Below are 11,450 nucleotides of genomic sequence, written 5' to 3'. Positions count from 1 at the left end.
GCTGTCGCTTGGCAACTCTGACCTTCAGCTCCCTCCATAGATTTTCGATCGGATTGAGGTCTGGCGACTGGCTGGGCCACTCCATGACCTTAATGTGATTTTTCTTGAGCCAATCCTTTGTTGCCTTTGCTGTATGTTTAGGGTCGTTATCATGTTGGAAGACCCAACCACGGCCCATTTTCAGATCCCTGGCAGAGGGGAGGAGGTTGTCCCTCAGGATTGTGCGGTACATGGCTCCATCCATCTTCCCAGTGATGCGGTGAAGTAGCCCTGTACCCTTGGCAGAGAAACACCCCCAAAACATTATGCTTCCACCTCCATGCTTGACGGTGGGCACAGTGTTCTTGGGGTCATAGGCAGCATTTTTCTTCCTCCACACATGGCGGGTGGAGTTGAGGCCAAAAAGTTCAATTTTGGTCTCGTCTGACCACAAAACCTTCTCCCAATAACTTGGTTCATCTTTCAAATGATCATTGGCATACTTGAGGCGCGCCTCCACATGTGCTCTCTTCAGCAGGGGTACCTTTCGGGCACTGCAGGATGTGAATCCATTGTTGCGCAAAGTGTTGCCAATTGTTTCCTTGCAAACTGTGGTCCCAGCTGCCTTCAGGTCATTTGCTAACTCCTGCCGAGTGGTTGCAGGACGATTTCTGACTGTTCTCAGCATCATTGCCACCCCACGAGGCGAAATCTTCTTTGGAGCACCGGGCCGAGGTCTGTTGATTGTCATGTTATACTCTTTAAACTTTCTGATAATTGCACCAATAGTTGTTACTTTCACATCCAACACCTTACTAATCTTTTTGTAGCCCATTCCAGCTTTGTGAAGGTCAACAATTCTGACTCTGAGGTCCTGTGACAGCTCTTTGGTTTTACCCATGTTGGAGACTTGAAATCTGTGTGATCTGTCTGATTCTGTGGACAGGTGTTTTTCACACAAGTGATTAGTGAGAACAGGTGGCTTCAGGTCAGGTAACAAGTTGATTGGGAGTGTCTAACTGGTCTGTAAAAGCCAGAACTGCTAATGAATACTAAGGGATCAAATACTTATTTCACTCCATGAAATACAAATCAATTAATATATATTCCTTAGATTTATTTTCTGGATTTTCTTTTTAATATTCTGTCTCTCCATGTAAGAATACATCTACCATTAAAAGTATAGAATGATCATGTCTTTATTAGTGGGCCAACGAAGAAAATCAGCAAGGGATCAAATACTTCTTGGACTCACTGTATATATATATATAACATTATTCACCATTAATGTAATTTTATTCACTATGCCCATACACCTATGCATGTATTCTGAGTTTATAAGGTTATATTGGTGTCAAAATCAACAAATCTCAAAGTAAGGTCTACATATTAACTGTTTATTATGCAGAAATGAAGTCTGAAGTCTAAAGTCCCAAGTTTGATCTTCAGTTTTGTGCTGGAACTACGAGGCTAGAGTAGCCACTTAAACCTCACCAGTTGGCTTTGTGCTACCAAATTCTTCACACACTCCCCTTAATGAATATATGATAAAAAAAATTAAAAAAAAACAAACAACAAAAAACACACACACACATAAGCTAGTCTATTAGAGATTACCAAACACCTCTACACGGTAGAGTGTCTTAGGCCTGCAGTTAGCACCATGCTAATTGGTGTACATAAGATTACATTACTTTTAGCTACGTTAGCCTTGTAGCTTGAGTGCTAGATAGTTTTGTATACGCTTTAATTCAAGTACATTAACTAACTTGGCTAGAGTTTTTTCGTATGTGTGTGTGTGTGTGGTACCAGGGACTCTCCTGAAGTCTCCGGAGGAGTGTGTCTGCATCCGGGAGGCCAGTGGAATTGACATCATCATTTACGTAACAGCTGTTTGAACAGGGTTAATGGTTACAAGCAGAGAGACACGCCTCACACACACTTTCACTCTCTGGGGTCCAGGTACAACACACCCCAAGCTCAGCAGCGATATGTGTGTGTGTGTGTATGTGAAAATGAGCGAAAGGGAATGTGTGTGAATGTGAATATGAGAGTGTATAAGAATGTGGCTTGTTTGCACAGTCGGCCCCGTCTACCTGTATAACAGAGCTCCTCCAGGTGTTCCTCAGTGGGCGAGCGTGGAGCTGCCCGGCAGCCTTGATATCAGTGAGTAATTATCAGCAAACACCAGTTCAAATTGACAGCTCAGATCTAGGGCCTATAAATGGCACACACAGACATGCAGACATAGCTCAGCTGTATTGATACACGATAAGGACAAAAGTATTGGGACACTTGTTCATTCATTGTTTCTGCCAACATACTCAGCTAACTTTTTTAGGGCACCAGTCGGTCATAGGCCCTTAAACTCATCCTAACTTTCCTCCCTATACAGCGCCCTTGTTCTCCTACCTTCAGCGTACATCATTAGATGATTAGTCTTTAAACTATGAAATGTCACTCTTGAGGGCAAGGGCGTACGTGGGTATGTGGGGCGGGAAGTTGGGACAATTCTAATGGCCTATGACTGACAGGGGCCCTACAAAATGCATGAATTGATTATTTAGGCTAGAGTTTCGGGGCCCAGTGTAGTGTCTTTTCATGGGGCCCAAAATCCCTGGCAGTGCCCTGCTTGTGCATTGGAGGCAGTAGCCATGTTTCCAACGGGTATAGCTAGCAATGGTTAGTTTTAATTTGGCTGGAGTGTGTGTTTAAGTAATCTAAGTTTAAGTAAGGTTGTTAGCTAAATTAGCCTCGTAACTCCAGTGCAAAACTGAAGAAGCAAACTTCAGACTTCAGGCATGTCTTGTTAATATGGGTTGCCAGGATGTTCACAGCACCCAGACGCTGTGAAAGCTGTGAGAGATCTTTCCACACTTGTGTTTTCCTTAGATTTGTCCCCCAAATGTGCAAACCGTGACCGTGGTGGTAATGGCAACAAGGCGTCAACATGACCATGAAATGTAGTCTACGTATTTACTATGCTAACCCACCCACCGGTGAACCCACAGCAGACTTCTATGTTGGTAAAATAGCAGAAATCTGAATCTGGGGACTGTTTTGTCTCACAGCACCCTGCATATATCCCTCCATCAAAAAATGCACTGTAGGCCTTCTCAGAACTCTGGTAGAACAGTGTCTCAGGCATTACGCCGTGCCTTCATCACCTTTAGGTGGAATAACCTTCTGTGAGGGAGCTTTTAGAGGGTCAGACGTCTGGTTGAATTCACCTCCACTGTGAACTCTAGTTCTGACTGGGTAGGTTTCTCCAGAACGCAGCTGTGGCCAGTCAGGTGGTGAGTGTGTGCTTTAGTGTGTCCAAAAGATCTTAATTAACAGAGGATCAGAGTTGTGTCCTGGTTCACCGCCTCGTCTCCAGGATGTCAATTCTACAACACAGGCTAGGTTAAGCAACACAAGTGTGTGTGTGGTTGTGTTTGTTTTTGAGCATTTTTGGGACGAAGTTCTGACTGAGTGACAAACTAAAATGGTTCTAAACAGAGTTTTCAAAGTTGATTTAAAGTTTTGTCATTAAAAAAAACTGAATGAACAACACTTAGTCCTTGTGGGAAAATTTCACAACCAGATGCTGGAAGGTTTGATTGCACTCAGCCACATGAGAGCATCACTCAGGTCAGGTACCGATGTTGAATGATTAGGTGTTGAATGGAGCTCCATTTCTCCAAAGAACCTGCTGGTGCTACATCAAACCATAAAAAAATTCCTCCAATGCAAAGAACCATTTAAGCCTCCATATGGTTCTTCGAGTTCAGGAACCCTTGAAGAACCTCTGTTTAAGAGTGAACACAGTTAGGGTTTATTTTATGTTGTTGATGTACTTCACAGCAGAGCTGTAGTGCCCTCTAGTGGTAAATGTGAAGCAATTGTATTTATGCTTTTCAGCTCATTTGTGTTTAGACTTGAAACTGGACCAGTTTAGTTGAACCTTTGAAATCTCACATGGGGGGCTGAAGTTACGGCGATTCTAAGAGCCTGTGACTGACAGGGGTGCTAAAAATGTATTTTGAGTAATTTGGCAGACTTGGTAGAGTTAGAGGGCTCCAGTCAAGTATCTTTTCCAAATGCAACAATGGCAAGGACAATTGAGGATGAAACCTTAGGAGGAACTAAGACTCACAGGAACTGGTCAGAATTGTTAATTATTAATTATTGCTAAACGTCACTGTACCACCATACCACGTTTTTCTGCTCAGGTGTGCTGAAATATTCACAATATAATATAAACAATATAATCATAGCAGGGAATGGTAAGAATAATGAGAGTAATAATGGTTAATGGTAATAATAATAATGTTATAATTATAATAATAATTATAATAATAATAACAGCAGCAAATAGAGTCCATGTAAACATAATAGTCTGTAGGCAGACAGGAGTAGTAGCTGGTCTGACGCAGGTAGCAGGGGAGCCTAGCGGTCAGTCTTCCAGCAGAATCAGGCAAGACAAGTATGGACTATAACAGGCTCATTAAAAGGGGAGAGCCAGGAGGTAACACAGACATGGGAGCACTAAAAACCTGAAGCGCTGGCATCCGTCTGCTCCACTGTCCTTAAACCTGATTTAATCACATCAGTGAGCTTTGGGCGCCCATTACCCTATCGCCAGTTCACCTGTTTTTGGCATGTACTCACCCTTTCATACTGGGAACACTCCACAGGACCTGCATTATGTTTTGGAGATGTTCTGACCCAGTCATTGTCTAAGACATCACAGTCTGGTTCTTGTCAAAGTGTCTCAGATTCTTATTCTTGCCCATTTTCCCTGCTTCTACACCTCTATCACTGTTCACTCACTGCCTAATAGATCCAGGAGCCATAGGAACCAGATAATCAGCGTTCTTCACTTCAGCTGTCAGTGGTTTTAATGTTATGACTGATTGGTGTGTTTCTATGTATGTGATCTACTTGGTAACCTTAATGTTTTCAGTTCTCAGGCCAAATCCTGGAATCCAGTACCATCTGGCTGAGGAGCTTAGTAAAGCTTTGAGGAATCACCAGCGTGTAACCATGGTGAACTGCAGAGATCAACAGCGGCACCGGCCGCCTGTGAGTCAACACCGATGGAGGTGACTCATGAGAAGCCACCAGTGCTTGCTTCCTGTCTGAAACGGGTCGAGCTCAGTCTGGTTCGAGCTCAAGAGTTCTCACGTTGATTTTTTTGTCGCTTGGTTCGTTTTTAAGGGTTTAAAAGACTTGCTCAGGGCACATATCTTTCCCTTCCCTTTTTATTGCTGTTCCCTGCACATACCTGTCAGGTCCCTACTGGCTTTTTTGCCCCCTGAGGCTCTGAGGTGTGCAGGGTGTGGAGCAGGTGATGACGAAATTTCAAGGGAATTCTTTGAGGGCTATAAAACACCACCAGTGCCAAGCTCACTTCAGAGGAGTGTGAATAAGCCATGGACACGGACGTGCAGGACAGGTCTATCCTTAAAGAAGGATTCTTGGTGAAGAGGGTAAGACACACCATTTCATTGCTGTTGCCTGAGTTGAAGGGTTTTGTTTGGTTGTAGGCTTACTAGGCTTCTTTGTAGAACCATGATGACTCAAAGGACCATTTAAATGCTGAGAATTCTGGTCCATTGCCTGCTTAAATTGTTCTTCACCCTTATGTATTAGCTCTCCCATGTGTTTCCTTTTGAAAACATTTTGCTGAAAAGCCCAAAAAAGAGTCAAAGGATGATATACAGTTGTGGTCAGAAGTTTACGAACACTCATTTGGACACGAATGTCAAGGGAATATTGGGCTTTTTTTCAGGTTAATATAAAAACATAATTCTACATACAGCGCTCCTTAAGGTATCACACACACACTTCCATGGTCCTACAACTTAGGCCTACTCAAAACCCACCAGCCTTTACATCCCAGCTATGGCGGATACCCATGTGTCCCCAGTGTTAAAAAAATAAATAAATAAAATCAATGGTTTTTAACCAGGTGTGTCCAAGCCTTTGACTGGCACTGTATATTCAATAGGGTTGAGGTCAGGACATTTCAGAAAGATCAGCCTGCTTTATCCATTCCACAACCCCCTCCGGGGAACTGTCAGTGGAACTGTGTGCAATGTGCCAGTTCCACTTACAGCTAAACAGCCCCAAAGCATGATGCTCCCACTACCATGCTTAACAGTTGGTGCAGTGTTCTTGGGGTTATGTACCCCACTTTTACTCCTCCAGAATTTTTTGTCTAGTCTGACCATAAACGTTTCCCCCTGAAGGCCTTTCCTTTCGTTGTTCTTGTGGTCAAAGTTATACAACTTCTAAGGGTGGTTCTATGTTGGTACTATAGAGAACCCTTCTTGCTAGAAGTGTAGGGTTCATCTAAAGTAACCAGGTAAATCTTCAAATTTGCTGTTTGTTCCTCTCCACAGGGTCATGTGGTTCACAACTGGAAGGTCCGGTGGTTCATCCTGAAAGCAAACAAGCTGCTGTATTACAGATACGAAGGAGGCAAACGAGACTCCTGCCATCGAGGGACTGTCCCTTTAACTGGCTGTGAGATTACCTGCCCATACCTGGAGTACGAAAACAGACCGGTGAGATAAAGCCACAGTGTGACGGCCGATCACTCGGCACTGATATATTGCTTATTTATTATTTACGGATTGTCGTGCTGTGGCTTGTTATATAGAGGTAATAAATGGTGTGTTTGGGATTTGATCTTGTTGTGGCGTGTTTTTGGCTGATTACACCACACACGCTTTAAATTGTAATAGAGAACATAATAAAACTCTGGGTCTGGATGTCTGGACATGCTGAACACACGTGTTTAGTGCAGAGTGAGCCGTGTGACCTCAGCCCAGTTCATCAGATAGAGTGGTGTGTTCGAGATGTGAGGCCAGAATTAGTTTTCACTGATAGTTCTATAAATGATCAGAATTGATTTACTGATTAGTGATGGTTGTAGTTTGGCGAAAGGAGAGCAGTCCTGAGGTTGTCATAGTAACCCGTTTGTGCCCCTCCAACAGCTGGTGCTGAGGCTGAAGACCAGATCCTCGGAGGAGTATTTCCTGGAGGCATGTTCGAGGGAGGAGCGGGACGAGTGGGCCACAGAGATTTTAGCTGTAATACAGAACCTCAACCCAGGGGGCGCTAACACTCCCCCTGAGCCTGTACGCAAAGGCTCCAAATCACTACAGCTTCACAATGTCAACCTCAGGTAAGGATCCTGAGAGGAACATTCAGAATTTTTATTCAGTATTTATATTTAACCAATATCCAAAATGGATTTATAACAAACTAATTAACCAACATTCAGAATGTATTTCTAATTAAGCAATATTCAGAATGTAATACTAAACTAAACTAATAAAGAAATATCTAGAGTGAATTTGTTACAAACAAATATCCAGAATGAACAGCCAAAATAAATTGATAACGAACAATTATGCAGAATAAATTACCAATAAACAAATATCCAGAATAAATTAACAAAGACATCTCCAGAATGAATTTATACAAAAACAAAAAAACTGACAAAAATATAATAATATCCAGAATATATTTATAACAAGCTAATAAACAAATATCAAAAGTCAATTTCTTACAAACAAATATGCAGAATTAATTTATAATTCCACAGTAAAATCATAATAATTGATATAAAGAACAGAGTTGTCGAGTTTATATTTTACTGATGTGTGCAGTATGAATTATTTAATAAAACAAGAGAAATTAGTAAATTAAGTTCATTTCAGTGTAGATGCACAGTTCTGAAGTGTGTGTCTCTGTGTATCAGTCAGGTGGTGGACTCCATGTATGACGTGCACAGCGGCATTAGGATGAACAGTCACATGGAGCAGGGCAGCACCTACATCAACTGCTTCTCAGGTCAGTGTTCATAACTTGTCAAACTGAGCATCACAGTTAACAGTTAGTGGGAAAGACCCCTATCACTGAACCCTGAATTCCCTTCACTTTTATATATGATCACCTACATTTATATATGTGTAGTACTTGGCTGGTGAAGTGATGTGGCGTGAGTACTGTTCTGCACTGTCCTGTACTGTTGCAGTGTGTACTGTAACTGTACTCTTACTGTGCTTATGTGTTCGATAGGCTCGGCAGTGGTGGACTGGCTGGTGTTCATGCAGCTGGCTCTGACGCGGGTGGAGGCCGTGACCCTGGCGTCCGCTCTGCTGGACGAAGGCTGTGTGAGAGCTGTGGGCATTAAGAGCGTGGAGGCCGTGCGGAACGCTGCTCTGGGGGAACAGTTCCTGGATGACTCCACCGCTCTCTACAGCTTTGTACGTTCCTACTCCTCCACCTCTCTCTCTTCTTTTGTTGCTCTTCACTTTTGGAACGTCATTTAGGAGGGTGGAGTAATGATGGCACCACTGTTTGTATCCTCACCATAAGTGTACATGTTTGTGTGTGTGTTCGGGGGGTCAGGCTGAGAGCTTTAAGAAGCGAGGGAGTGTGAAGGCGGAGAAGTCTTTGTCTGCGGTGGAGCTGAGCGGAAGAGTCCAGAAGAGAGGATACCTTCTCAAGCAGGTGAGGACTTCTATATTGTACTAAAAAAGGCGTCTATGGCTCATACAGAGAGCAGAACCCCTTTTGGCTCTACATTGGACCTGTATCTGAGGGGGAGAGTTCTGGTCCCTGTGGGCCGGGCTTTCTGCTTAAGCCCACCCCATTCCCATCTCCCCTGTTCATTGTCAGGTTTAGTCGGTTTGTTGGCCCTAAACACAATCTCATGTACCTTTTAGATGTTTGTTGATCACCTCTGAATATATACGTATGTGTGTGTGTGTGTGTGTTTCAGGGACATAAGGTTAAAAATTGGAAAGTGCGGCTGTTCGTTCTGAGGGCGGAGCCTGGCTTCTTGCACTACTATGACCCCAGCAAGGTGAGAGGAACTACGCTGCACCTCAAATGTGGGCTAGAGGGGGGTATAATGTCCCCCAGCATTGAGCTGTGGAGCAGTGGAAGAGCTGTGTTCTCTGGAATGATGGATGGTGGAGCTCCATCTAGTACTTTTGGGATGAGTTGGGAGGTTATCACAACATCCTGAATGTAATTAAATCTTCACAACAATGCTCCTCCAGACTCTTCTCTGGACAGTGGAGACAGATACTCCAACAGAAGCAGGAAAAACTCTTTTTAAGAGCAGGTGTCCCAATACTTTAGTCCGTATAGTGTGTGTATATATATATATATACTGGATGTGTATTTCCAGCTCTGTGTTGTTTTTGCGATGTTGCTGCTTTGCTCTGGGGATGTGTACTGACTCGTCTGCTTCCTCTAATGACTCCTCAGGATGATGTCACTCCAGCAGGCGGCTTCTCTTTACGCGGCTGTTTGGTTTCCTCCCTGAACGACAACGGCATTCCCTCAGGTGTGTGTGTGTGTGTGTGTGTGTGTGTGTGTCAGTCAGAGTGTGTTTTTAGAGTTTTGACAAAATCCCCTGAGAACAAAAACACGGCTGTTTTTATTACAGAAGGAAGATGTGGCCAAGGTTAAGGTTAGGGTTGGGTTAGAATCCTTTACACACACTCATACATCAGTACACTCACGTGTGTGTGTGTGTGTGTGTGTGTGTTTGTGTGTGTGTGTGTAGTTTGTAATTGTAGTTCAGATACTTTTTATTGTTATGATTGGTAGTAACCCTCAAACCTGACACCTCAAACAATGTAGGTTCCTCAATTCCTAAAATGTATTCTCTTCCTAAAAGGTTCTAGGTTAGAACAGTTCTGGATTCTGGAAGAATGTTTCATAGGAAGAGAACCTTTATAATATGTTGAGGTTCTTTAGGATCTTTAACCTGAATCTAACATCTCAAACTCAAACGATAAAGGTTCCTAAATGTCTCTACGTTAGAACATGGAGTTCTAGCAACAGTGTTTAATGGGAATGGAACCTTTATATTATGCTGAGGTTCTATAATCTTTAACCCTATCAAATCTAAAATCTCAAACCCAAACAATAAAGATTCCTAAATTGTTCTATGTTAGAACATGGAGTTCTAGGAACAGTGTTTAATGGGTTCTATGCATTTATATTATGCTGAGGTTCTGTAATCTTTAACCCTATCAAATCTAAAATCTTAAGACCAAAACAACATAGGTTCCTAATTGGTTCTAGGTTAGAACATGGAGTTCTAGGAAAAGTGTTTAATGGGTTCTATACCTTTATATGATGAGGTTCTTTTATCTATCAAATCTAACATCTCACACTCAAACAATAAAGGCTCCTAAGGTTCTAGGGGCTAGTAGCCAAGGTTCTAGGAGCTAAGCGATGAACAAGGAAGGGGAAAACCTGTTGTTGTATTTCGTAGAGCCGTAAACTCACCACAATAACACCCCTGAGCATCCAGACATGAGTCAGGTGTGGTCGCTGTGGCCGCCGGATGGGTGGGTGCTGACTGTTCCCAGGTAAACGATCCTGACGCTGCTGTTTGTTCTCCTGTGTAGGTGTGAAAGGTAAAGTCCAGGGCAACCTGTTCAAAATCATCACGCAGACGGACAGACATTACTTCATCCAGGCGCCCACGCGGCAGGAGAAGATGGAGTGGATCGAGGCCATTAAGCAGCTCACGTAAAGCCACTGTTAGCCAAGCCGCTATTAGTCATGGGGCCACTTCACCACTGAAGGAGAAACCGGAGCAAACGTGCTAATGAGGCTGATGAGAAGTGAGTGAATGGACGCTGGTGACCAGTTAGCTTCCTGATCAGTGGTCATTTGCATAGAGCTAATTAGTGCCAGTTCCTTTCCATTAGCTTTTTTAGAGTCACCAAGTGAAGGTGGAGACCGAGGCCAAAGTGTCTTCTTTGGATGGATGTACCATTACCTTCATCTGCTTTCTTTTACCAGTTCTCACTGTAAGCACTTTTCTTGTGTTTTGTTATTTTTTTATATTTAATATATGTTTTAATGTTTTAAATTTTATAGACACTACACTTCATTCTCTTTTTAATGACATGAGATGTGCAGCACAATGAACGATTCCTGGGTGTCTTAATCATTTCAAGCTCATGTTTTTGTAAAAATAAAGCTGTATTTTATTACGCAAAACAGATCCTACGTTTATAGGCTGGTGGGCTAAGTGTAACCGGAGTGGCAAAGACGAGGGACATTCACTCTATTACAGATGCTGCATGTGTTAGCTTTGGAAAAAGAGAGCTAGCTCTTGATTGTGGCTGCTGGGATGTAATCCGGGACTTAATAAACCCTGGAGAGGTCATCTGGGCTGATGTTGAAAGCCGCATTGACCCCAGGAACATCACTGATGATGCATCCCAGCACATCTAACAGATGTGCAACCTAGTGTTTTTATTTAGAAACTCTAAAAGTACCCATCTCACAGGCCAGAGGACTTCCCTTACTCTTTTCTTGACCTTACTAATGGACAGTATTTATAAGCCTTCCATTACAACCGGCATGAAGCTGCAGAAGCATTTATGAAGCTTATTTCAACAAGAACCACTTTCCCATAAAAGCTGCTTTTGTCATGC

The 11,450-nt window shown here is 42.9% G+C and overlaps 1 protein-coding gene across 1 annotated transcript; it reads left to right on the top strand.

The window, feature by feature from the left end:
• The first annotated feature begins 5,105 nt into the window (after positions 1 to 5,105).
• On the top strand, positions 5,106 to 10,979 carry plek2 (pleckstrin 2). The gene is made up of 9 exons (XM_072676747.1): positions 5,106 to 5,453; positions 6,369 to 6,533; positions 6,966 to 7,156; positions 7,736 to 7,827; positions 8,056 to 8,243; positions 8,389 to 8,490; positions 8,762 to 8,845; positions 9,256 to 9,334; positions 10,410 to 10,979. Exons 1-9 carry the CDS (start codon positions 5,397 to 5,399, stop codon positions 10,535 to 10,537), a joined length of 1,086 nt encoding a protein of 361 aa, XP_072532848.1. The 5' UTR covers positions 5,106 to 5,396; the 3' UTR covers positions 10,538 to 10,979.
• Positions 10,980 to 11,450: the final 471 nt, after the last annotated feature.

Source organism: Salminus brasiliensis, chromosome 4 (assembly GCF_030463535.1).
Source record: "Salminus brasiliensis chromosome 4, fSalBra1.hap2, whole genome shotgun sequence".
NCBI lineage: Eukaryota > Metazoa > Chordata > Actinopteri > Characiformes > Bryconidae > Salminus > Salminus brasiliensis.
Note: the sequence above shows the minus strand (reverse complement) of the source record. Positions and strands in the feature narration are given on the sequence as shown.

Excerpts from the sequence above, each read along its gene's own strand:
- plek2 (XM_072676747.1), top strand. The coding sequence starts at position 5,397 with ATGGACACGGACGTGCAGGACAGGTCTATCCTTAAAGAAGGATTCTTG. Across the intron at positions 8,244-8,388 it reads CCACCGCTCTCTACAGCTTT|GCTGAGAGCTTTAAGAAGCG; the intron begins GTACGTTCCTAC and ends TCGGGGGGTCAG. Across the intron at positions 9,335-10,409 it reads CGACAACGGCATTCCCTCAG|GTGTGAAAGGTAAAGTCCAG; the intron begins GTGTGTGTGTGT and ends TCTCCTGTGTAG.